At 48.7% G+C, this 26,828-nt stretch overlaps 1 protein-coding gene across 1 annotated transcript; it reads left to right on the top strand.

Annotated features, from left to right (window-relative positions):
- The first annotated feature begins 11,889 nt into the window (after positions 1–11,889).
- Positions 11,890–12,300, top strand: LOC145419013 (histone H3, embryonic-like). The gene has a single exon (XM_080287261.1). It carries the CDS (start codon positions 11,890–11,892, stop codon positions 12,298–12,300), a length of 411 nt encoding a protein of 136 aa, XP_080143387.1.
- The last annotated feature ends 14,528 nt before the right edge of the window (positions 12,301–26,828 follow it).

The following is a 26,828-nucleotide window of genomic DNA, read 5'->3' as shown; positions in this document are numbered from 1 at the left end:
AGGATCCTGACAGAGGCTCTCAGCAACTCCCAACCCATGAACAATAGCAGTTGTATTGCGGACCCAGTCACGCTGAGGGGCCTGCGCAGGTGGGCGACACATAAGCCGTTTTAAGAGTGCCGAGACAGGCAGGTGGGGCCGGCACTGCACCAGCTGTAGAGTGATGAGCACCACTCGTAGAGCAATACGACGTGCCAGAGATGGCAAACCACCCTCCATTCACAGATTAATAACCCGGGTCCAACGTGGAGCGCCCAGCATGACACGGAGGGCATCGTTCTGGATGACCTCTGGAGATTGAGATACTGGTGGAGTGAGGCCAGTCAGACAGATGGCACTGTAGTCCACCAGAGATCGGATGGCTTGAGTATAAAAAGTCCAGAGGACAGAAAATGATGCCCCCAAACTCCGCCTGGAGAGATATCTAAGAGCAGCCATACGGGTGGAAGCATGTTCCCTCAGATACCGAATGTGTCAAGCAAATGTGAGACCCCCATCTAGCCAGACCCCCAGATACTGGTGGACGGTGATCAGGGAGAGCTGATGACCTCCGAACAGCAGTGGCAAGTCGGGGGGATGGAGGCCAAAAGGCAGACACTTCATCTTGGCGAAGTTGATCTTTAGCCCTAGCTCGGTGCACTTGGCATGCAGCCGAGAAAGAGCCAAGTCCTTCTGTGTGAAGCAGTCTCTTCTCGTAAAGACGAGGGCCAGATCATCAGCATAGCAGAGAAGAGTTATGCCAGGCCCATATTCCACAGTTAGGAGCTCCTCCATCAGGACATTAAAGAGGAGAGGGCTCAAAACGCTCCCCTGGGGGGTGCCATTAGGATGAGGATGAAAAGGGGAGAGGTGCCCCTGAAAGCGGACCCCCGCAGCGCGTTCACGGAAAAAGTCCCGGACCCAGGATGAGTCTGTCCCCTACTCCCCTGGCCGTATGAGCCACCAAGATAACAGTGGAGTTTGCCAGTTCGAAGCCCTTCTCGAGGTCGAGGAAGATGGCCATCCCCCGTCCGCCCCTCAGCTCCCCAAGGAATGACGCAAGGCAGTGGGTGGCATTCCTGCCTGGATGATAGGCATAAATCCTTGGGTGCAGCGGTCCCAGCCGCCAATCAACACAAGCCCGCACAACCCTCTCAGCTGTCTTAGCAATGCATCTGAGCAGGGAGATGGGGCGCATGGCAGTGGGATCGCAAGGCTTCGGAATCGGGTGGATGACAGCCATCTTCCACGACCTCGGTAGACGCCCCTCAGACCACGAGAGGTTGAGCAGATCAAGCAGACGCTCTCTACCGCAATCTCCAGCATGTGATAAAATTGAGTATGTGACCCCGTCGAGCCCCGACGCAGTGTCCTCCTGGTGCCTCAGCGCTTTCTGAAGCTCTCCGCTGGTGATTGGACAGTCAGCGAGGTCAGGTGTATCACACGCTGTCTGAATAGCTGCAATGCGAGAGACGGACAGCTGCACCTGTAAGGCTCTGACAGACTGTGGGAGATTGGAAGAGGCTGAGCGGTCAGCGAAATGCTGGGCAAGACGGCCGGCCTCAGCGGCAGGGTCAGGGTGGGAGGGCGGACTAGGAGGACGCGGATCAGAGATGGACCTGATTCTCCCCCACATCTCACGGAGAGTGGAGTGAAAATTTAGGGTATAACACCATCTGATCCACGCCTCCTCTTTAAGGCTACGCTTTTCAGAAACCACATGCCAAGTGACAGCAACCAGGTACTGGCGGTGCGGAGATGTACGGCGCCGCCGGTACTGCTTGCGTGCTGCATTGAGCCTCCGGTTCAATTCCCTGACCCTGTCACAGTAAAACCAGCCGTCCCAGTAGCACCTCGCCGAGTGCTGCTGCAATGGAATGGCAAGAGAGGCAGCTTGCGAAAAAATATTTGCTGCTTGATCCGCTCGGCTCTCGAGGTCTGAGGCAGGAGAAGATGTTGCAAAGGCCGCCGTGAGAGCACAGTCAAAGGCCATCCAATCCGCCTTGCGTAGATCCCACCGTGGTGTGGGAGGCGGGGGAGGCGGGAGGGGGGGGAGGCAAGCCAACAAGAAGAGCGAAGTGGTCACTTGCAAGGTGGGGGTGGAGTGACCATGACACCAGGCCTGACAGTGGGGCTGAAACAAAGGAGAGGTCGAGGCGACCTCCCCCAGTATGGGTGGGCTCTGTCATGTCGTTTAAGAGGGAGACACCACCCATCTCCTCCAGAAGTAAAGAAATGTGCTGTCCTGCTTCACTGGACTGAAGAGGCGATGATAGAAGGGCGTGGTGGGCGTTAAAATCACCCCCTATATACACGGCTCCCCTGGCAGCCTGGGAGAACAGATCGCCCAACTCCAGGGTGCCCCTCTGGCTCCGGTATACATTATTTACCATCAGGGGTGACATTGCCAGGTGTAGAACCATGCCCTAGACCTCCACATCAGATCCACAGAAAGGAGGAGGGTCACAATCTGTGCATGCAATGTGGTCCTGGACCAGAACGGCACACCCTCGTGTGACGCCACGAACATACGGGAGGAGATGGGTGGTGTAACCCGAGAGACTAAAAGTGGAACTATCCGGGAGCAGGGTTTCTTGCAGTAGGATGACATGGGGGCGGTCCCTGTTGGCCGCCTCCTGCAGAAGCGGGAGCTTGTGCCGTGCTCCTAAATAGTTCCACTGAAGGAGTCGAAGGGGGGAGCCGTCCCGCCGTCTGGAGACAGACAGAGACGGACGTCCTCCAGCAATGGGGGTGAGGCCATGGCCATGACGGGCGTCAGTTGTTGCTCTGGAAGGGGGCGAGGCCGACTCTGCTGAGGGGTGGAAGACAGGGCAGCGGCCTTCCTGGGCTTGGCTTGCTTGAAAGAGCAAGCCGGCTTGCGTGGGGGAGTCCGTGGCCCCCCTGTAGAGCGAGCCGGATGTCGAGGGGCAGGACGTGTGTCGAGACCATGCAGCTTCCTGGCGATTGCGCGATCGACGATGCAATCGGCTGCATAGGCGATTGAGGCCGCCTTGAGAGTGATCCCCAGTTTGAGTGACACTGCCTGGGCAACGGCCACTGCAATCTGTGAACCCAGATCCCGCAGATCCTCCGCCGTGAATGCAAGGACCGGTGAAGCAGAAGCAGTGGGTGGACTGAGCATGGAGCCGGGTACTGGTGGCGGAATTGTCGGTGGCTGACTGGACGCTACAGTGGGAGGAGGTGGAGAGACAGGCTGCTGTTGGCGGTGGACCTCTGCTGTGGTCCGGTCCACAGTAAGAGCTGAGGGCAATGGAGGAAACTCCTGGTTGCTGAGGGGTGGTGGGCGCTGGATGAGAGGGCGGCGCTGTTGTCCCCAGATGAAAGTGCTGGGGGGAGCTGGAGTGGTGCTGGTGGCCTGGTTCTCTTGCACAAAAGCAACCTGCCTCTCTCGACCCTGGTTCACACGTTGAACCCTCGCAGGGCAACTGCGGTGCCAGGCGTGGTGTCGTCCTGAGCAATTGGGGCACTTGGCCGCAATTGGTTGCTTTGCATTGAACTGCTGCAGGCACTGGTCCGTATCGTGGGCGCCACTGCACATGCCACAGATGACGGGGCGGTTGCAGGTGGCACGGTGGTGCCCGTAGCGTTGGCACCGGTAGCAGCGCAGCGGTTCCGGCGTGAAGGGGCGGAGATGGAAAGCTCCCCAATTGCCCAGGTCGAGGGATGGCACGAGAGGCCCCCGCAGAGTCACACAGACCTGCAGCGTTTCCTCTCTGGTTCGCTGGTTTTGACAGCGTTCTGCTGCCTCTACGAGTGGATGCCTTAAGAGGATATCCACCGGCATGCGCCGAGGATATCCCATAACCGTCGCCCTTGTAGTTTGGGCGCCCTGAGAGAGCTCCACGAGCTTGACAAATGGGGCGTCCTCCTCTGCCACTGCCTTCAGGCACAGATATGACTCCTCCTCGGTAGGGATCAGCACGCAGCTGTCATCGGGGCCGTATCGATTCATAGCCATGAGGCCCGGCAGGTGTTGCTCTAAGGCCGCTACTGCATCGTAGCTCGTGCTGAACTCTTCCTGGAGGGGAACGCGAAAGGCCGGGAAGGACGAGCGAGGAGGTAGAGGAGGCACGACCGAGACTGAAGGGCGATGAGTAGAGGGAGGCTGCCATGGCGCCAAAGTCCTGGATGCAGGAGGAACGTTGTTTCCCTGCGGCGCTCGCCGTGGTTTGCACGCCACAGTTATAAAGCCGTCAGCATCCTCAGTCCTAGCAGCAGGGGCAGCTCCAGCGGGAGAATGGTCAACAACGGATGCCTGTGCAGCACAGGCTCCATTGTGTGGAGATGGCATGGCAGTAGTAAGGGCCTGGTGGCATGGGCATTCAGCAGTAGAGGCAGCTGTAGGGGCATCACCAGAGGGCGTGTTGTTAGGGACGGGAAGCGGAGCTGAAGCAGCTTCCTCCATAGCCTCATGGACACGTGCAACCTTAGCTGCACGTGCCAAAGTGGGAAGGGGGGCTGAAGCGACAGCCCTCGCATGGGGAACCTGCCCTTTAGGGTGACAAGAAGTAGAGGAGGCAGAGACGTCACCAGACGTCGACGAGTGAGAGCTCGCATCTGAGAGACGCCGCTCTTGCTTCACGCCTGGTGTGGCAGCAGGGTGAGACGTCCTCTGCTGTGACTGGGATTGGCGCGGTGGCCCTGTAGGCCTGGGGATCTGAGTCCGTCTCATGTCCCTGAGGGACAGTCACACAATCACACAAAGACGCCACTCACACAGACACCCAAACAGATACACCAGCACTCACTCTGAAAAACAATAAACTTAAGAAAAAGCCGGCAGGTCCCTACAGTGACGGGCTACCTATGCTCCCCGCCCTCTAAAGGGCGACGTGGGAGGCCCCGCCACTGCCCCTTTCGGGTCTTCGCTAATCTATCAGAGCCGCTCTCTGCGCTTCCTATAACCAGGCCCTAATGGTCCCCCTTCATGGAACTGCCCTAACGGCAGCCCTTCAGGGTTCGGCTTCGTACCACGCAGAGAGACACTAACGGCGGCCGGAAAAAAAAAAAAAAAGAACCCCCCCCCCGAAAACACACTTACAAAAAACACCCACACACACACACACAAGCTCGAAAGGCTATCTGTCAGAGACAGAGTCCACCCGGAAACAGGAAAAAATAAGAAAAATCGCCTAAGTAAATTAGACTAAGTCCTGCAAGGCCCAAAAACAGGAAAAACTCCCGAAAATGCTTCCTCAGTAAATGAGGCAGAGTCCAACACTTGAGAGAGACTAGCAAGAGGTCTGCTCATCACGAGAGCTAGGCAGGGAGGGACTACCCCGCTTTTTGTGTTTGTTTGTGAGATATTCGTCCCAGTTTCCTGGGACACGGGCAAACAGAGAGCCCGTCACAGGTGCGCACTACTTGCGCGAACTTGCTTTATCGAGGTGGAGGGTAATTCCTTACCGTAGTAAGTAATATTTTAAGTGGAGCATGGGCAACAATGCCAGCAGCGTCCCTAAAGATATCACCAGTTCGGGCTAGGGCCGAGTCGAGCTCAGACCTGAGCCTGGTGGTGGCTGGGCAGTCCAGAAGATAATGCAAAAGGGGCTCCTCACAGCTGGCCAAGCAATGTTCACACGGGTCTGGCTCCATACCCCTAATTTGCTTGTAGCAAAGAAACCCAAGACGCAATCTTCGAAGTCGGACTACAATAAAATTAGGTAGTCCTGGGGGGAGCGACAGAAGGGAATACAACGTGGCAGTAGCATACCATTTTGCAGAGCAAGAGCCCTCCGTGACCCAGAGTTGATGGTCCTCTAGGGATAGTCTTCCTATGGTGGCAGTGAGAGTGCGGATGAGGTGCGAGGGACTAGGGCGTAATGGGAATGTGATGTCTGGGAGATCGCAAGCTGAGCGCGCCGCATCATCAGCACGCTCGTTGCCACTAATTCCCACATGTCCCGGAAGCCAGTGAAGGTTAATTATTGCGCCCCTATGGACAAGGAGTGACGCAAATGTATGAATCGCTGTGAGGAGAAAGACGTTGTCATGCAGCGAGAAGGATCGTAATCTCTGAATGGAGGAAAGAGAGTCTGTGTGGATTATGACTCGATTGCGACGATGGTGGTGAGCATGGCGCAAAGCACCCAGGATGGCAGCAAGTTCCGCCTGGAAAGCGGAGATACCTGAAGAGAGTCGCCAAGCTTCCACTATTTGCCCAGAGACAAAGGCCGCTCCAGCTGCGCCATTAGGGGAAACAGAGCCATCAGTGTAGTAGATGGCTGAGTCTGGTGAGGCCAGAGCTGCCACCCTACTGAGACCCTCCTGGCGAAGGAGTGCTGGAATCAAGGAGCGGGGTTTAGCCTCCGATGGACCAAAAATATTAAAAAGGGGAGGATCCCATGGCGGTGGATCAACGTATCCAGGAAAGGGAGAGTCGGGATCTTGACAGAGGCTAGCAGCAGCTCCCAAACCATGGATGGCAGCGGCCGTGGTGCGGGCCCAGTCACGCTGAGGGGCCGGCTCGGGTGGGCGGCAGAGAAGGCGTTTTAGGAGGGCAGAGACAGGCAGGTGAGGCAGGCACTGGATCAGCTTCAGGGTGACTACTGCCGCTCGCAACACAATGCGATGGGCCAGAGACGGCAGCCCACCCTCCATACGCAGATTGACAAGTCGGGTCCAGCGTGGAGCACCCAGCATAATGCGGAGGGCATCATTCTGGATGACCTCCAGAGATCTAGCGACTGGCGGAGCAAGGCCCGTCAAGCAGATGGCGCTGTAGTCCACCAAGGATCGGACTGCGTGTATATAAAAAGTCCGTAGGACGGAATATGATGCCCCCAAACTCCGCCTGGACAGATAGCGGAGAGCAGCCATGCGGGTGGATGCACGCTCCCTCAGGTACCGAACATGGCAGGCAAAGTTGAGACCCGTGTCAAGCCAGACCCCCAAGTACCGATGTGCAGTGACCATGGAGAGCTGATGGCCACCGAGTAGCAGTGGAAAGTCTGGGGGGCGGAGTCCAAATGGCAGGCACTTGGTCTTCAGGATGTTAATTTTTAGGCCTAACTCGGCACACTTGGCATGGAGCCGAGAAAGGGCCAAGTCTGCCTGTCGAAAACAATCCCGTCTAGTAAAAATGAGGGCAAGATCGTCTGCATAACAGAGGAGGGTGACGCCAGGCCCATAATCGATGGTTAAGAGCCCCTCCATAAGGATATTAAACAGGAGGGGGCTTAGTACGCTCCCCTGGGGCGTGCCATTAAAATGTGTGCAAAAGTGTGAGAGGTGCCCCTGGAATCTGACCCCTGCAGAGCGATCCGCAAAGAAGTCCCTGATCCAGGATAAAAGCCTGCCTCCCACACCCCTGTCTGCAAGGGCAGCCAAAATAACCATAGGGCTGGCTAGTTCAAAAGCCTTTTCCAGGTCGAGGAAGACGGCCATCCCCTTTCCCCTCTCAGTTCCCCAAGGAAAGACGCGAGGCAGTGAGTGGCACTCCTACCATGGTGGTATGCGAAGATCCTTGGGTGCAGTGGTCCCAGCCGCCAAGCGAGACGAGCCCGCACAACCCTCTCAGCCGTTTTAGCGATACAGCTAAGGAGGGAGATGGGGCGCATGGCGGTAGGATCATGAGGCTTGGGAATCGGGTGAATAACAGCCGCCTTCCACGACCTTGGCAGACGCCCCTCAGACCACGAGAGGTTGATCAGATCAACTAGGCGCCGCTGCCGCTATCCCCAGCGTGTGACAGGAGTGAATATGTGATTCCGTCCAGTCCAGGCGCAGAGTCTCCCTGTGGTGCAGTGCTTTTAGGACCTCCCCGCTGGTGATGGGACAATCAGCTGGGTCTGGCCTATCACAGGCAGCCTGAACTGCCGTGGCACGAGCGGTGCATAGCTGAGCCTGCAGGATCTGGACGGATTGCGGGAGATTGCTTGAAGCAGAGCGATCCGCGAAGTGCTGAGCGAGGCGGCTGGCCTCTGCGGCAGGATCAGGATGCGAGGGCGGCCGAGGAGGACGTGGATCGGAGATGGACCTGATTCTCCTCCACATCTCCCTGAGTGTGGAGTGAGCATCTAGGGTACGACACCACCCAATCCACGCCTCCTCCTTGAGGCGGCGTTTCTCTGTGGTGACGTGTCGCGTGACAGCCACCAGGTACCGACGGTGTGGCGATGTGCGACGCCGTCGGTACTGCCTACGTGCCGCATTTAGCCGCCGGTTCAATTCCTTGACCCTGTCGCAGTAAATCCAGCCGTCCCGATAGCACCTCGCGGATCGACTCTGCAGGGGGATAGCAAGAGAGGCAGCCTGTGAAAAAATACTCGCCACCTGTTCTGCTCGGCTCTCGAGGTCTGAGGAGGGAGGAGATGCAGCAAAGGCCCCAGCTAAGGCCTGTGCAAAAGCCGCCCAGTCGGCCCTACGGAAGTCCCACCGCAAAGGAGGGGGCGGCGTCGGTGGGAGTGGAGCAGTTGGCAAAGTGACCTCTAGGGCAAAATGATCACTGGCGAGGTGTCGGTGCAGCGACCATGTTGCCGAGCCCGCAAGGGGGGAGGACACAAACGCCAAGTCCAGGGGACCCCCGTAAATTGGTGTGGCCTCGGTGGTGTCGTTTAGTAGGGAAACATCACCCACCTCCTCCAGTATTAAAGAGATGTGTCGTCCTGCATCGTTGGGCCGAAGAGGCGAAGAGAGCAGGGCGTGGTGGGCATTGAAGTCGCCCCCAATGTACACAGCTCCCCTGGCAGCTTGGGAGAAAAGTTCCCCCAACTCCAGGGTGCTCCTCTGGCTCCGGTATACATTGTACACCGTCAGGGGCGACGTCGCCAGATGGAGAACCACGCCCTGAACCTCCACATCAGGTCCACAGAAAGGAGGGGCTCACAATCCGTGCACGCGATGTGGTCCCGGACCAGAACGGCACATCCCCGTGTAACGCCACGAATATACGGGAGGAGATGGGTGATGTATCCCGAGAGATGGAAAGTGGAATTGCCTGAGAGCAAGGTCTCCTGCAGGAGAATGACATCAGGGCGGTCCTTGGCGGCCGCTTCCTGCAAAAGGGGGAGCTTGCTCCGTGCTCCCAAGCAATTCCACTGGAGGAGCCTGAGAGAGCGGTCTACTGGCCGTCCGGCGACAGTTGCGGACGGTCGTTCTCCTGCAGCAGTGGTGAGGCCCTCTCCATCACTTTGGACCCTGATGGTGTTAGGGTTTTCCCCAAATGATGACGCTGACGAGGCAGCTGTGTGGTGGAAGACAGAGCATTGGGAGGTCGTGGCTTGACCCTCTTGGACGGGCGAGCTGTCCTGTGCAGTGTGGGACGGGGTCGCCCTGCCGAACGAGCTGGGCGGCGAGGGGACAGAGGAGCACCTAGGCTCGCCATCTTCCTCTCTATTGCCCGGTCCACCAGGCGATTGGCAGCTTCGGCAAGAGGCTCGGTTGGGAGAGGGATGTCGAGGGTTGACGCTATTGTCTTCGCAAGGGTCAGCGCCAGCTCCGTGGCAAAGGTCCTGAGCTCCTCCGTTGTGAATGAGATCACCGGAGGAGCAGGAGCGGTTGGTGGACTGGGTGTGGAGCCTGGCACTGGTGGCGGAACAGTCAGTGGCTGGCAGGTCTCTACAGGTGGAAGTGCTGGCGAGACAGGTGGCTGCTGGCGGTGGACTTCTGCTGTGGTCTGGACCACAGTCAGAGCTGAGGGCAATGGAGGGAACTCCTGGTCGCTGAGAGGTGGTGGGCGCTGGATGAGAGGGCGGCGCTGTTGGCCCCAGATGAAAGTGCCAGGGGAGCTGGAGTAGCGCTGGCGGCCTGGTTCTCCTGCACAAACGCTACCTGCCTCTCCCGACCCTGGTTCACTCGGTGAACCCTCGCGGGGCAGCTGGGGTGCCAGGCGTGGTGTCGCCCGGAGCAGTTGGGGCACTTGGCCGCAACCGGTTTTTTCTCCTTGTACCGCTGGAGGCACTCGGCCGTGTCGTGGCCGCCACTGCACATGCCGCAGATGACGGGGCGGTTGCAGTTGGCACGGTGGTGCCCGTAGCGCTGGCAGCGGTAGCAACGGAGAGGCTCCGGGGTGAAGGGGCGAAGGTGATATGTTCCCCAGTTCCCTAGGTCGATGGACGGGATCAGAGGACCCCGCAGGGTAACAACGACCTGACGAGTCTCTTCCCGGGTCCGCGTTTTCTGGCAGCGGGTCGCCTCCTCGACCTGAGGGTGGTGAAGGAGGATCTCCAAAGGCATTCTCAAGGGGTAGCCCATGACAACTGCCTTCGTCGACTGTTGGCCGGGCGTCAGCTCGACTAGTTTCACAGGGCAGGCCTCGTCCTGCATAGCTGATCTCAAGAGGTCGTAGGCTCCCTCGTCCTTCGGCACCAACACCGAGCTGCCATCTCGACCTATCAGGTTGGAGCAGCGTAGCCCTGGCAGGTGACGCTCTAGTGCAGCCACGGCGTCGTAGCTCGTCGCATGGCCGTCCTGTACCGGCACACGGAAAGCTGGAAATGCAGAGCGGGGAGGCGGACGCACAGCTACGGACACGGAGGGACGGGCAGCAGAGGGATCCCTGAGGGGAGGCCTAGTGCGTACTGCCGGAGAAGGGCCGTTTCCCTGGCGAGCACGCCTCGATCCCTTCCGTACCACGGGGGAGAAACCCTCATCTAGATGCAGAGTGGGATCTGCAGAGGGGGAGAGCTGAGTCGCAGCAGGAGCCTCCGAAGTGCCCCTGGTGGAAGAGAGAGATGGTGGAGCAGGTGCAACCTCCTCCATAGCCTCATGTCGGCGGGCTGCCTTAGCCGAGCGGGTAGAGTCACCTCGCGAGCGAGGTACCACTCCCGGAAATTTAGGTGTGGAGGGGTTTGCACAAGCTGCCTCGTGAGCTGATGAGCGAGAGCTCGAGTCCGAGCAGTGACGCTCTCTCTTCGTGCCTGTGGCAGGGCACGGGATGGAGGGCCTCGAATGAGGAAGCGGGAGGCGGGAATGCCCGTGGGGCCTAGGGATGCTGGATCCCTTCATGGTGCTCACCGGAGCAGGCCAAAAAACTCAGTCAAAACACACACACCCACGCACATACACCTCACACACACAACCACTCAAAAATCACAAGCAAACAAAATACAGAAAAAGAGGCCAGGTCCCTACAGTGACGGGCAACCTATGCTCCCCGCCCTCTAAAGGGCGATGGGAGGCCCCGCCACTGCCCCTTTCGGGTCTTCCCTACTCTAACAGAGCCGCCCTCACCGCCTCCTATAACCAGGCCCTAATGGCCCCCCTTCATGGAAGTGCCCTAACGGCACCCCTTCAGGGTTCGGCGTCGTACTACGGTGAGGTACACTAACGGCAGGCCAAAAAAAAAAAAAAAAAAAAAAAAAAAAAAAAAAAAAAACCCACACACTCAGTCACAAACACACACACACTCCCACTCACACCCAGGCAATCTGAGACTAAGTCACAGAAAAAACCTGGAAAGCAAAAGAAAAGCTTCCTCAGTGCCAGAGACTAAGTCTAAACTGGCAAAAAACGAGGCAAAACAGGCGAAAATCGTCAAGAGTGAATGAAACAGTGTTCACACCTCGAGCGAAATCGGCCAGACCTCCTCACCCGACAGAGTCAGAGCTAGGGACTACCCCGCTTGCCAACCACCCTTATATAACCCGGTGTCGGTCGTGCAAGTACGAACCTTATCCATCTAACCTTGATTTCAGGCCTAGGCCCCACCCCAGCTCCCAGGAGGCCAATCCTAGAGAGGTGTCGTAGCCAGGTCACGCCACAGGGCATGCCAAATTTTGCAAGCAAACCAGGAATTGCATCGAAAAAGCATGAACAGTAAATCACCGCCATGTACATCACACCCCGACCACTCACACGCCGCCAGTCCGGAGACAGGCGACATAAAAGGCCGCTGCCAGGCGCGGCGCGCCAACACTCTCGCTCCTGTCGCTCCTTCAGTCGCGCGCCATGGCTCGTACCAAGCAGACTGCACGTAAGTCCACTGGAGGCAAGGCCCCTCGAAAGCAGCTGGTCACCAAGCCCGCTCGCAAGTCCGCCCCTGCCACCGGCGGCGTCAAGAAACCCCATCGTTACAGGCCTGGCACTGTGGCCCTGCGTGAGATCCGTCGCTACCAGAGGAGCATTGAGCTGCTTATAAGGAAGCTGCCATTCCAGCGTCTCGTCCATGAGGTTGCCCAGGACTTCAAGACTGCCCTGCGCTTCCAGTCCTCTGCCGTTATGGCTCTGCAGGAGGCGTCTGAGGCCTATTTGATCGGTCTCTTTGAGGACACCAACCTGTGTGCCATCCACGCCAAGCGTGTAACAATCATGCCTAAGGACATCCAGCTGGCCCGCCACATCCTTGGCGAGCGCGCCTAAGGCGAGAGGCCCCTCACCTCGATCGAAAGAAATCTCGGCCCTTTTCGGGGCCAAAACCCTTCTTCAAAGAGAGATGATGACAGACCCTCAGTTTAGGTTTCCATGTATCAGCTCTTCCTTTTCCGCAGCGAAGCATGCTCACACACACACACACACACACACACATAGACGAATGAACTCCATTACTTACATACATGCATTCATTCATCCTTTTTTTTTTTTTCAGTCATTTACTCTTTTTTTTTTTTTTTTGGAAGGGTGGGAATACTTGCCTATTCGTTTATTTCTTTTATTAATCTGTTGTTCACGTCGCAGTTTTTGTTTTCGTTATTTGCCTGTTTCTTTTACTTACTCATCGCTTCACTCACGCCCTCATAAAGGTACACAGGTTTGCACAACGAGAAAGTCATTCCCGCTGCATATTAGGAGATGCTCTCTATATCCGTCATGAACGCACGGTGAATCCTTCAGTTACTATGCTGGAAAAAAAAAAAAGTGAACCTGAACCCGTCGATTTTCGCCTGCAGTTGTGCGCGTGTATGTATGTTTATAGTGTACGTATGTATTTGTGTGGCTTTGTGAGCATGTATGTCTGTGTGTACGGACGTAAGAGGACACACACACACACACACACACACACACACACACACACACACACTTACGGAGGAATGAACTGTACTTATATACTTACATACATGCATTCATTCATTCATCCTTTTTTCAATCATTCATTTACTTTTTTTTTGGGGGGGAGGGGGAACTTGCCTATTCGTTTATTTATTTTGTTGATCTGTTGTTCACGTCGCAGTTTTTGTTGTCGTTATTTGCCTGTTTCGTTTACTTCCTGATCGATTCAGTCACGCCTTCATTCCCGCTGCATATTAGGATATGCTCTGTACCCGTCATGAAGGTTTGACAGTGGCCACGAACGCACGGTAAATCGTTCAGTTAATATACTGAAAAAAAAAAAAAGTGAACCTGAACCCATCGATTTTTACCTGCAGTTGTGCGTGTGTATGTATGTATGTTTTATGTTTATACTGTACGTATGTGTATGTGTGAGCATGTATGTCTGTGTGTACGGACGTATGAGGGCTTGTGTGTATGTGAGCATGACTTAGTGTGTACGTACATGTGTAGGTCACTGCGTACACAGTATAAATGTATTTGTGCACATGTGTTGTATGTACACTCGCGCACCACAATATCTAGCCCACCTGAGTTTGGGCCGGAGATATGGCTCGGATCCTTTCTGGACGACAGCCCACTCAAACTATCACAAGGCCAGACACGCACGAACACATATGCTTCGAAAAATAGAAAAGAGTCCTGACTCACTGTCTGTCATGTAAACCGTACAACTCTTGCTGTTGTTATACTATGCAATAATATTTTGGCCGCAAAAATATCAATATATTTCTTTACTGCATTTTAATTCCTTAAATATTTACCTTAAACAGGGACACAAAGGAATATACCCATAAGTTTTTAAGAATTACGAATCAAACGAAGCACTTCCATACCACCCAGTGAACACACAGGTATTCAGCGTGTGTGTGTGTGTGTGTAACATCAAGATTCTTCCTCAGTAATTGTTTCTTTAATGTGATTACTCGTCTCTATTGTGTATAATTATCTAGCACGAAAATCTGGTAAGCTTAACGTTAGTGAAAGTTCATTATGATCGTGATTCCTCCTGAAGCTCAGTGTTTCCTTCACACTCATTCTTCATTCTCACAGTCATTCTGCCGTGTATGATAATCTCATTAAAATGGTGATGCTCTTCAGATATAAATTATTATTTCACATTATATAGACTCGACAGTGTTCTATAATACGAGCGTTGGATAATGAGATAACACCGGATTCATATTTGTCATGCTTATTAAATACAATCGCAAAAATTTTAGACAATTATTACAAGTCTCCCAAAAATTTTAGACAATAATTACAAGTATCCCAAACACTTTAGACCTAAAATAGAAACAACCAGTATGCAGTGTGCAACTACCAGCCCTGCAACACAATAACATTATCAAACATATATCAAGTGTAATATAGTTACATGACAAGGCCTCTATCGCTGAAATGCCTCTTCGACCTAGTTTAGTATTCTGTCCAGTCTCCATTTGCTTCTATGACTTTCTGTAGTCGTGTAGGCATGGATTCTACTAAATTGCTACATATGTTCGGCCTGTTTCTTATTCCCTCCCATACCAATCTTGCCTTGCGCCTCACTGCCTCCCTAGTTTTTTCCTCCACACCCCATTCCTGAACCATAAATGCCCAGAGATTCTCTATTGGATTGCAGAACTATATATATATATATATATATATATATATATATATATATATATATATATATATATATATACAGAACTTTCTCTCTTTATAGAACTCTATATATAGAATTCTCTCTCTATATAGAACTCTATATATATTTAGAACTCTCTCTATATATAGAACTCTCTCTCTCTCTCTCTCTCTCTCTCTCTCTCTCTATATATATATATATATATATATATATATATAGAACTCTCTCTCTCTATATATATATAGAACTCTCTCTATATATAGAACTCTCTCTATATATAGAACTCTCTCTATATATATAGAACTCTCTCTCTATATATAACTCTCTATATATATATAATTCTATATATATATATAGAACGCTCTCTCTCTATATATAGAACTCTCTCTCTCTCTCTCTCTCTCTCTCTATATATATATATATATATATATATATATATATATATATATATATATATATATATATATATATATAGAGAGAGAGAGAGAGAGAGAGAGAGAGAACTCTCTCTCTCTCTCTCTCTCTCTCTCTATATATATATATATATATATGGAACTCCATATATATATATAGAGAGAGAGAGAGAGAGAGAGAGAGAGAAAGAGAAATATATATATATATATATATATAAATATAAATATATATATATATATATATATACATATATATATTGTTACATAGCCTATGATTTCATCATCCTTTGTGTAATTCTAACCTACAGTATGCTGCATGTTTGATCACGAGCGTGTTCTACCTCACTCCCCCCGTCCTCCCTTATAGTAGAGTAAGTCGTCCTTTCTGTTGTTCAGAGCAGGATTGTCAACTCTTTGTCCCCTCTGGCTTCATTTGCGCGTCCTTCTTACAAGTTGTATCAAGCTCTGCCGGCCCCTATATAATGAGCTTAGTCTCTACATTAATTACCACTTAGATCTACTCCTCATTTTGCTCACATCTCTGTCCTCCCCTGTACAGTTGTTATTATTGTGAGTGCTCAGGAAGTCTCCAGCCATCTAACTGCTGTGTAATTTGAGTATGAGTGTTATTACATTTTGTTCTTGTACTGTATAACATAAGGTGTTAATTTGTAGGCCTAGTAAGGTTTTTGTGATTAATGTAAAGTTTGGATGTCAGTCATTATTAATAATATTTTGTATCTGTAATAATTTATCTTGCATTCACTGAGTATTATCTGGTATCTCATTTTATCAGGGCTGACTTAGATAAATTTACTCTTGCTAATTTCGTGTTAATAAAGGCTATTGCAGTTAACCATATATTTAACCTGTTTTTTGCCATTACATTATCCTTATGAGTCCTGAATGTTTTGTTGTTAGTTTGAGCATTATACTTTAACTTGTAATTTTACCTAACTCTTTTGTTTTGAACCTGGAACTTTACGGGACATTAGTGATTTTTACTATTCTCACTTAAAGTGTACATTATCTTTCTCTGATCCGTAACATAAATTTGGCCAACTCGCCAGGATATTCAGGATATTATGATAAGGATATTGCTTGATATTTTGTGACTGTGATTTATTCATGATGTCTACTATTACTACGCTTGATGAAGCCAAAGATTTTTTGTCAAATGTGCAAACAGTGTGTGATGTAGAGAACAGAACAAAGAATGAACTTAAGCTTGTTGCTCAACAATTGGGAATTGCTGTTCGCTCTCATCATTCTAAAGATCAAATTGTTGACATGATTAATGAAAGCTTGTTTAATGTAACTCCTCCAAAGGAGCAAACGCAGATTGAATTAGCTAAGTTACAGCTAGCCCTGCAGGAGGCTCGTGTTAAGGAGGCTGAATTTCAGGCAAATGCTAAGGAGACTGAGTTTCAGGCACGTGCTAAGGAGGCTGAGTCTCAGGCTCGTATTCAGGAGGCACAAATTGAAATTGCTAGGAATCAGGCAGACCATGAGTATCGCATGAAACAAGGTGGAACTGGATCATCTAGCTCTGATGATTTTGATGTGGCTAAAAATGTTAAACTTGTCCCTCCTTTTAATGAATCTGATTTAACAAAGTATTTTCAGTTGTTTGAGAGGGTAGCTACAGGTTTTAATTGGCCAAAAAAGTATTGGCCAGTACTCCTTCAAACTGTTCTCACCGGTAAAGCTCAAGTAACTTATGCATCTTTGCCTCAGGATCAATCTGATAATTATGATGTAGTTAAGAGCTTGATTCTTAAGGCCTATGAGCTTGTTCCTGAAGCCTATAGAGTAAAATTTAGGACAACTTATAAGCAAGATAAGCAATCCCATGTTGAGTATGCAAAAATCAAAGAAGATCTGTTAGAGCAGTGGTTAAATTCTAAGAATGTGGATTCTGATTTTGACAAATTTAAGCAGATGCTTTTGCTGGAGGACTTCAAAAGGTGTGTTAATAATGATGTAAGCCTATATCTTGATGAGAATAGAATAGATAATTTGTCTGATGCTGCAGTTTTAGCTGATGAATATGTTCTCACTCACAAGAGATATTCTAAAGAAAAAGGGAAAGCTGAGAGTAAGTACGTTGCCTCTACTCAGAGTACAGGTAACAGGAAAGAGAATAAAGATGATGTTTCTCAGGAAGTAAATACCAGCTCCACCTCTAGATTTCAGAAAAGTAAATGTACTTATTGTAGTAAGCTTGGTCATACTACGGAGAAATGTTTCAGGAGACAGCGTGATGTGAACAAAAAGGAGTCTTTAAATATTCAGTCAATTGGTCTAGTGTCCACCCTTGAGAGTTCCCATAATTCTTTAACTGAGTTAACTGAACCTGCTTTGAGGGGTAACTTAAATTCTCATGATGGAGCTCCTCTGTTGAGCAGTAACGTGGGTGACACTCTCAAGAGTTCATGTGCTAATTTCCTGTCTGATGGTTTTGTCAGTCCTCTGGACAGTAATGACAGGAAATCAGTAAAATATATCGTGATACAGGTGCTTGCCAATCCCTTATGCTGACCAGTGTTCTAGGCTCTAATGTTAATTCCTCTGATGAAACTGTAATCTTACAAGGTGTAGGGAATAATTACTTCTCTGTCCCTCTGTGCAGAGTGAATTTAGAGTCTGGTTTTGTTAATGGTTCTGTTATGGTTGGGTTGGTTGAGACACTCCCAATGTCAGGTGTAACTTTCTTACTTGGAAATGATATTGGTGGAAGTCAAGTGTGTCCAGCTCCTCAGTTGTCTAGTGAGCCAGTGACTGCGACCTAGGATTGTGATGTTCCTGATGTGTTCCCTGCATGTGCTGTCACTAGGGCTAAGTCTAAAGTTACTGGTGACTTAGAGGATAATGATGATGATGATGTTATCCTAGCTGACACTTTTCTTGCTAATTTGGACCACTCACCAGATGAGGCAGTACCGCGTAGTGTTGATAATTTGTCTCGTCAAGAGTTGGTTGAGTTGCAGGTTGCTGACCCTGAGTTGAAAGGTCTAGCTAACTCTGCTTGCAGTGAGGAAGAGTCAGCCGGTGCTTCAACTTGTTATTATATAAAGTCAGGAGTACTTATGAGGAAGTGGAGACCCCTAACAGCATCAGGCGACTGTGAATGGGAGGTTGTACATCAAGTTGTCATCCCTCGTGTTTGTAGGCAGGATATCATTAGAGTGGCTCATGATTCCAGTTTGGCAGGACACCTTGGAGTGAGGAAGACTGTGGCACGCATTTTGAAACACTTCTACTGGCCAGGTATCTTCAGGGATGTTTCCTGGTATTGTAAGTCTTGTCACACCTGTCAAGTTGTGGGGAAGTGTAATCAGACCGAAAAGGTTGCACCTCTAGTTCCCATTCCTCCTTTTGAGGCGCCATTCACCCATGTGTTGGTGGATATTGTGGGCCCTCTTCCTAAGACTTCTTCAGGATTTTCTTATGTGTTGACCCTGATTGATAGGGCTATTTGTTATCCTGAAGCCATTCCACTTAGAAATATCTCAGCAAAGAACGTGGTTAAGGAAATGCTGGGGTTCTTCACAAAGTTTGGTCTGCCCAAGGAGGTACAGTCAGACCGGGGAAGTAATTTCATGTCAAACGTTTTCAAGCAGTTTCTGAAAGAGTTGGGCATCACCCAGATCACGTCTTCAGCTTACCATCCCCAGACTCAAGGAGCGTTGGAGAGATATCATCAAACACTCAAATCGATGCTCAAGAAATACTGTTTGGAACATCAGAAAGAGTGGGATAAAGGTCTTCCATTCGTTGTGTTTGCTACAAGAGAATCTCCAAATGAATCACTGGGCTTCTCACCCTTTGAACTACTGTTTGGCCATGAAGTAAGAGGACCCCTTAAGTTACTCAAGGAATGCTGGCTGTCGGAGGAAGATGACGTCAACCTGCTGGAGTATGTGATGAAGTTCAAAGAACGGCTGTCCACCGCTTTACAGCTGGCGAGAGAGAATTTAGGAGCTGCTCAGGAGAAGATGAAGACTTGGTATGATAAGAAGTCCAGGTTCCGCCACTTTCAGCCAGGAGATCAGGTTTTGATTCTGCTACCGGTGCATGGGCAACCTCTTGAAGCCAAGTTTAGTGGTCCTTATTTCGTGGAGAAGAAACTCAGTGATGTCAACTATGTCATCGCCACACCAGATCGTAGAAAGAACAAGCAACTTTGTCACATCAACATGCTAAAGTTATATCACAGGCGGGACGAAAATAACCCAGTCTCCACTGTAGCTGTTCCACCCGAGTCTGCAAGTGAAGCTCTCCCATGCAGCATGAGCCTGAGTGATAGTTTGGGGAAGAATCCTGATATCATGAATGATCTCCAGACTAAGCTTTCTCATCTACCTCCCGGGGAAAGGCAGGAGTTTTCGGCATTACTGCAGGAGTACCCGCAAGTGTTCCGTGCCACTCCAGGAAGAACCACTGTGTTGATGCATGATGTCGATGTTGGAGACGCAAAGCCAATTAAATTGCCTCCTTACCGTGTGAACCCAGTGAAAGTTCCTCTCATCGAGAAGGAGCTTGGCTACCTGTTGGACCACAAGATGATTGAGCCCTGTCAGAGCGAGTGGAGTTCTCCTGTCACTCTGGTCCCTAAGCCAGAGGGGTCACAGCGGCTTTGCATTGACTACAGACGTGTTAATCAGATAACCAAAACAGACACTTACCCTCTCCCTCGTGTGGAAGGTTGCCTAGACAAGATCGGAAAGGCTAGGTACATAAGTAAGTTTGATTTGTTAAAGGGATACTGGCAAGTACCTATGACTGAACGTGCTAGGGAGATCTCATGTTTTGTAACACTAGGAAAGACTTTTGCATGTTCTGTAATGCCGTATGGTATGAAGAATACACCAGCCACTTTTCAGAAGCTCATGAATGTTGTAACAGAGGGTTTGGCAGGGTGTGTTGTTTATATTGATGATGTATTAATCTTCAGTGACAACTGGAAAGATCACCTGTGCCATGTCAGTAAATTTCTTGAGCGTTTGGTTCAGGCTAATCTTGTAGCTAATTTATCAAAGTGTGAGTTTGGTCAAGCTAAAGTTCAGTACCTTGGGTACGTAATTGGTGATGGACATGTTGCACCACCAGGAGCTAAGGTTCAGGTTATAAGTGATCTTCCCAGACCTAAAAGTAGGAAAGAGCTACAAAGATTTTTGGGAATGGTAGGTTATTACAGGAGATTTGTTCTTAACTTTTCAATTCTTGTATCACCATTTACAGACCTACTGAAAAAGGGCGTTAAATTTGTCTGGACCGATAACTGTGAATCCTCTTTCAGCAAACTTAAAGCTATCCTGTTAAGTCAGCCAGTGCTCGCTACTCCAAATTTTGCTAAGCCTTTTAAGATGGCTGTTGACGCAAGTGATACAGGAGCTGGGGCTGTTTTGCTGCAAGAGGATGATCAGGGTATTGAACGCCCTGTATCTTATTACAGTAAGAAGTTCACTCCACCTCAAAAGAACTACTCAACTATTGAGAAAGAGCTTTTGGCCTTGATTTTGGGTTTACAGCATTTTTCATTTTATTTGTGTTCTGGTTTTGACCCCATAGTCATCTATACCGGTCATAACCCGCTGAAATTCCTTAGTAAGTTTAAAGATAAAAATCAGAGATTGACAAGATGGAGTCTACTTCTTCAGGAGTATTCATTAGACATACAACATGTCAAGGGGAAAGAAAATGTTATTGCAGATTGCTTATCTAGAATTTAGACAGATTGTTTTAGAGTAATAAGAAATTTCCTTTGTAAATTTCTTTTTTCTTTGTGGGGAGGTGTTACATAGCCTATGATTTCATCATCCTTTGCGTAATTCTAACGTACAGTATGCTGCATGTTTGATCACGAGCGTGTTCTACCTCACCCCCCCCGTCCTCCCTTATAGTAGAGTAAGTCGTTCTTTCTGTTGTTCAGAGCAGGATTGTCAACTCTTTGTCCCTTCTGGCTTCATTTGCGCGTCCTTCTTACAAGTTGTATCAAGCTCTGCCGGCCCCTATATAATGAGCTCAGTCTCTACATTAATTGCCACTTAGATCTACTCCTCATTTTGCTCACATCTCTGTCCTCCCCTGTACAGTTGTTATTATTGTGAGTGCTCAGGAAGTCTCCAGCCATCTAACTGCTGTGTAATTTGAGTATGAGTGCTATTACATTTTGTTCTTGTACTGTATAACATAAGGTGTTAATTTGTAGGCCTAGTAAGGTTTTTGTGTTTAATGTAAAGTTTGGATGTCAGTCATTATTAATAATATTTTGTATCTGTAATAATTTATCTTGCATTCACTGAGTATTATCTGGTATCTCATTTTATCAGGGCTGACTTAGATAAATTTACTCATGCTAATTTCGTGTTAATAGAGGCTATTGCAGTTAACCATATATTTAACCTGTTTTTTGCCATTACATTATCCTTATGAGTCCTGAATGTTTTGTTGTTAGTTTGAGCATTAAACTTTAACTTGTAATTTTACCTAACTCTTTTGTTTTGAACCTGGAACTTTACGGGACAGTAGTGATTTTTGGTATTCTCACTTAAAGTGTACATTATCTTTCTGTGTTCCGTAACAATATATATATATATATATATATATATATATATATATATATATATATATATATATAGATATATATATATAGATATATATATATACATATATATATATACATATATATATACATATATATATATATATATATATATATATATATATATATATATATATATATATATATATATATATATATATATATATATATATATATATATATATATATATACATATATATATACATATATATATATATATATATATATATATATATATATATATATATATATATATATTTATATATTTATATATATATAATATATACAGTATATACACACGGTTTCAATAATTGCAAGAAAGATGATATTACTTACCCAATAAGCACTGGATACACACTGTAACGGCTGGCCTTCTCTCACCCAGAACATCAGGTCGATTTTATGCGTTTCATTCGCTCACCTATATGCAGATGCTTCAGATCTTCAATTCTGAACTCCAGTGGGTGGAAAGTTACTCTCACTACCTTGTCTTTTATGACGATATTATGAACGGCATGCAATGAAATTTAATTTTTATATCAATATAGAGTAATTACAGTCACCTATGTATCCATGCTGAATACCATTAACAAAAGTAAGGTGAGATTAACATGACAATGAACAAGATTTGAAAAGTATATAACTTGTGTAATATTGAGTCTGTGGCCCCGAAATACCAACAGTGTCTCCTCTCCGTATGAATAGATGGGATTATTGTAAGATAAAACTGAGAATGTATAAAATGTTAATTGAGTAATTCATACGAAATTATTGTTTTTTTAAATAAATGTTTTAAATTGTAAATACATTTTGTCATCCTTACACACATTATTGGAAATATAAGACAATAAACGGTCACTATGTTGCGGTGGAGGCATCATCATTTTTAGCTACGGTGCTTAGACGGCCGCATAGGTGAACCTATTACTCATATTCTCTGATAATTCTCTCTCTCTCTCTCTCTCTCTCACACACACACACACACACACACACACACACACACACACACACACACACACACACATAGACACACACGCTCGGGCGCGCCGAATAAACCTCTGGGTTCAGTTGCTGATTTTGAAGTGTGTTGTTTGATTAGTAATTTCTTAAATCTTCTGGCAATATTCTTTCGTGTGCTTGTTCAGCGTAAATGTTGGTGAAAGTAAAATGCAATAATTACATATATTAATATTATTCACACAGCCAAAATATGATTTAAAAAAAACGAAATAATTTCACATGACAAACAGGGAGTCAAGCTTGTATCGGTTCGAAACGTATGTTCGTGCGTGTGTAGCCTCTTAATAGTTTGAGTGGGCCTCCGTCCAGAAAGGATCCGCTCCATATTCCAGGCCCGGCACGGGTGGGCTAGAGATTGTGGTGCTCGAGTGTACCTACATACTATAGACTGACATGAATATGTGTTATGCTGGTGTTTTTAAGTCGACTTCTCGTCCTAAAAACACTAGCGACTGAAGCGGGGTCCTCTTTCTAGACCGGAAGTAAAGCACCCACAAAGGAACAGGACATAAAAACCAGGCAGTACACCTTAACACATCTATTACCTTAATTCTAACCGTTACAATACAACACAGAGTGATATTTGAGATACAGGGAAACAGGGACACAGAGTTAACCATCAGCACCACAAGATACAGTCAGACTCAGTACACAATACAATGCTCATACAGGGATGTCTTGAATTATATATGTTATTGTCTATGTGTCACTTTTAGGCAGGATATACACTGAACTGATCACAGAGGGGATAAACGAGATTGGAAGTCTGTAGGGGAAATACTACTATAAATAAGACAGGGTGCGGATAACGACACTTGACACAGTCACCTGGTCACGGCGACACTCACACACAGGCTTTTAATCTCCCAGCAGAGACCAGGGCTTCCACAGGCTTTTTATATATATACAGTATATATATACAGTATATATATATATATATATATATATATATATATATATATATATATATATAGGCATACAGTATATGTATATAAGAAAAAGGAAAATTGGGTGAAATATGTAAACAACTCCATTTTTTTTATATTTAAGAACAAAATTCACTACTTATGTAGGAAAAAGGCAAATTGGATGAAGTATAAAGAACTACATATATTTGATTGAAAGAAAACCATAATAACCAAATAAAATAAGAGCAAACAAGTTCCTCTATGTTTTATCTCATTTCCATTAGATATCTATTTCTGGTTTAATTAGAACACACATCTGAGGCAACCCAGCCGAACAATGTTGGAATTTAACGTGACGCGATATTTGAAATTCAGAGTTTCGTGTTCGTTTCTGTAATAGATTTACGTAATATTCTTAATATTCTACTGATTGTGACGATTTTTTTTTGTCTGCATTTTGGCTTAAAATTACCCTAAAATTACCCTATGTTATGCATTACCCTAAACAGTACCCTAAAAAGGGTCTGATTACCCTAGTTTAGGGTAATTTACCCTAAAATGGAAGCCCTAGCAGAGATGATGGCCAATGCCCATGCTCTCACAGCGGCCTTTGAGACATCCCCTCCTGCCTCAGACCTCGAGAGCAGAGCAGATCAGGTAGCAAGTAATTTGGCACAAGCTGCTTCTCTTGCTATCCCGCTGCGGCAGCGCTCGACGAGGTGCTACCGAGACGGCTGGTTCTAATGCGACAGGGTCAAGGAACTGAACTGGAGACTCAATGCGGCACGCAAGCAGTACCAACGGCGCCGTACATCTCCGCACCGCCGGTACCTGGTTGCCATCACGCGGCATGTGGCTTCCGAGAAGCGCCGCCTTAGCGAGGAGGCGTGGATCAGATGGTGTCGTACCCTAGGCTCTCACTCCACTCTCCGTGAGATGTGGAGGAGAATCAGGTCCGTCTCTGATCCACGCCCTCCTCGCCCTCCCTCCCGTCCTGACCCTGCCGCTGAGGCCAGCCGTCTTGATCAGCACTTCGCTGACCGCTCTGCCTCTTCTAATCTCCCGCAGTCTGTCAGAGCCCTACAGGCGCAGCTGTCCGCCTCTCGCGCTGCAGCAATTCAGGCAGCGTGTGATAGGCCTGACCCTGCTGACTGTCCGATCACCAGTGGGGAGCTCCACAAAGCGCTGCAGAGCAGGGAGGACACTGCGCCGGGGCTCGACGGGCTCACATACTCTCTCCTGTCACATGCTGGAGATTGTGGTAGAGAACGTCTACTTGATCTGCTCAACCTCTCGTGGTCTGAGGGGCGTCTGCCGAGGTCGTGGAAGGCAGCTGTTATCCACCCAATTCCGAAGCCTCGTGATCCTGCCGCCATGCGCCCCATCTCCCTTCTCAGCTGTGTTGTTAAGATGGCTGAGAGGGTTGTGCGGGCTCGGCTTGCTTGGCGGCTGGGACTGCTGCACCCAGGGATTTACGCCTACCATCCAGGCAGGAGTACCACCCACTGCCTCGTGTCATTCCTTGGGGAGCTGAGGGGAGGAAGGGGAATGGCTGTCTTCCTCGACCTTGAGAAAGCCTTTGAACTGGCAAGCCCCACTGTAATCCTGGCAGCTCTTGCGGCCAGGGGTGTGGGAGGCAGGGTCCTATCCTGGATCCACGATTTCTTCAACGATCGATCTGCAGGGGTCCGATTCCAGGGACACCTTTCCCCTTTCACCTACATCCTAACGGCACCCCCAGGGGAGCGTTTTGAGCCCTCTCCTTTTAACATCCTTATGGAGGGGCTCTAACTGTAGACTATGGGCCTGGCATTACCCTCCTCTGCTATGCGGACGATCTGGCCCTCGTCTTTACTAGGAGGGACTGCTTCACGCAGGCGGACTTGGCCCTTTCTCGTTTGCATGCCAAATGTACTGAGCTAGGACTGAAGATAAATTTTAATAAGACAAAGTGTCTGCCCTTTGGACTCCATCCCCCAGACTTTCCTATGCTGCTTGGGGGGCAGCAGCTCTCTCTTGTCACTGTCCATCAGTAGCTGCTAGTCTGGCTTGATAGGGGTTTTACTTTTGCCTGTCATGTTCGATACCTACGAGTGGTTTGCCGTCTCTGGCGCATCGTGTTGTGCTACGAGTGGCAGTCATCACTCTGCAGCTGATACGGTGCCGGCCCCACCTGCTTGTCTCTGCCCTCCTATGACGTCTTTTGTGCCGCCGACCCGAGCCTGCCACTCAGCGTGACTGGGCCCGGACTACAACTGCTGTTATCCATGAACTGGGAGCTGCTGCAAGCCTCTGCCAAGATCCTGACTCTCCCTTTACTGGGTACACTGATCCACCACCATGGGACCCCCCTCTTTTTAAATTTGTATGCCGCTCTGAAGCCAAACCGCGAACTTCCATTCCTGCACTCCTCTGTCAAGAGGGTCTTAGTTAGGTTGCAGCTCTAGATTGACCAGACTCAGTCACTTATTTTACGGATGTTTCAGTATCCTCTGATGGCTCTGCTGGGGCGGCCTTTGTCTCTGGGCAAACAATTGAATCTTGGCGACTCTCCCAGGGTGTATCCGCTTTCCAGGCAGAGCTTGCTGCCATCCTGGGTGCATTGCGCCACGCTCATCACCATCATCATCACCGTGTCATAATTCACACAGACTCACTTTCCTCCCTTCAGAGGCTAAGATCTTTCTCCCTTAAGGACAACGTCTTTCTTCTGATGGCGATTTTTACTTTTGCATCCCTTCTCGTCCATAGGGGTGCCACTATTACTCTCCATTGGCTCCCAGGTCATGTTGGAATCAGCGGCAATGAGCGTGCTGATGACGCAGCACGCTCAGCTTGCTCGCTTCCTGATGTCACATTTCAACTGCGCCCCAGCCTATTGCACATCATTAGCACTCTCACTGCTACCTTTAGCAGGCAGTCTCGAGAGGAACATCAGCTTTTGGTTACAGAAGGCTCTCGCTCTGCTACATGGCATGCCACCGCCACATCATATTCTCTATTGTTGCCCTTTAAAGGCATACCCAACTATATTGTAGTGAGGCTCAGGCGCTTACGTCTGGGGTTTCCATGCTACAAACAAATTGTTGGTACCTGTGCACCCATTGTTTGGTCACATCTGAGGAGCCACTCATTCACTATCTTCTTTACTGCCCAGCCACTACCATGCTCAGGACTCACCTTGACATGACTTTTGCTCGGACAGGGGATGATTTCATGGATGCCGCTTGCATCGTTGCACGTGCTCCTTTACAATTATTACTCA

Source organism: Coenobita brevimanus, chromosome 117 (assembly GCF_032717465.1).
Source record: "Coenobita brevimanus isolate Jiangsu-jjx chromosome 117, ASM3271746v2, whole genome shotgun sequence".
NCBI lineage: Eukaryota > Metazoa > Arthropoda > Malacostraca > Decapoda > Coenobitidae > Coenobita > Coenobita brevimanus.
Note: the sequence above shows the minus strand (reverse complement) of the source record. Positions and strands in the feature narration are given on the sequence as shown.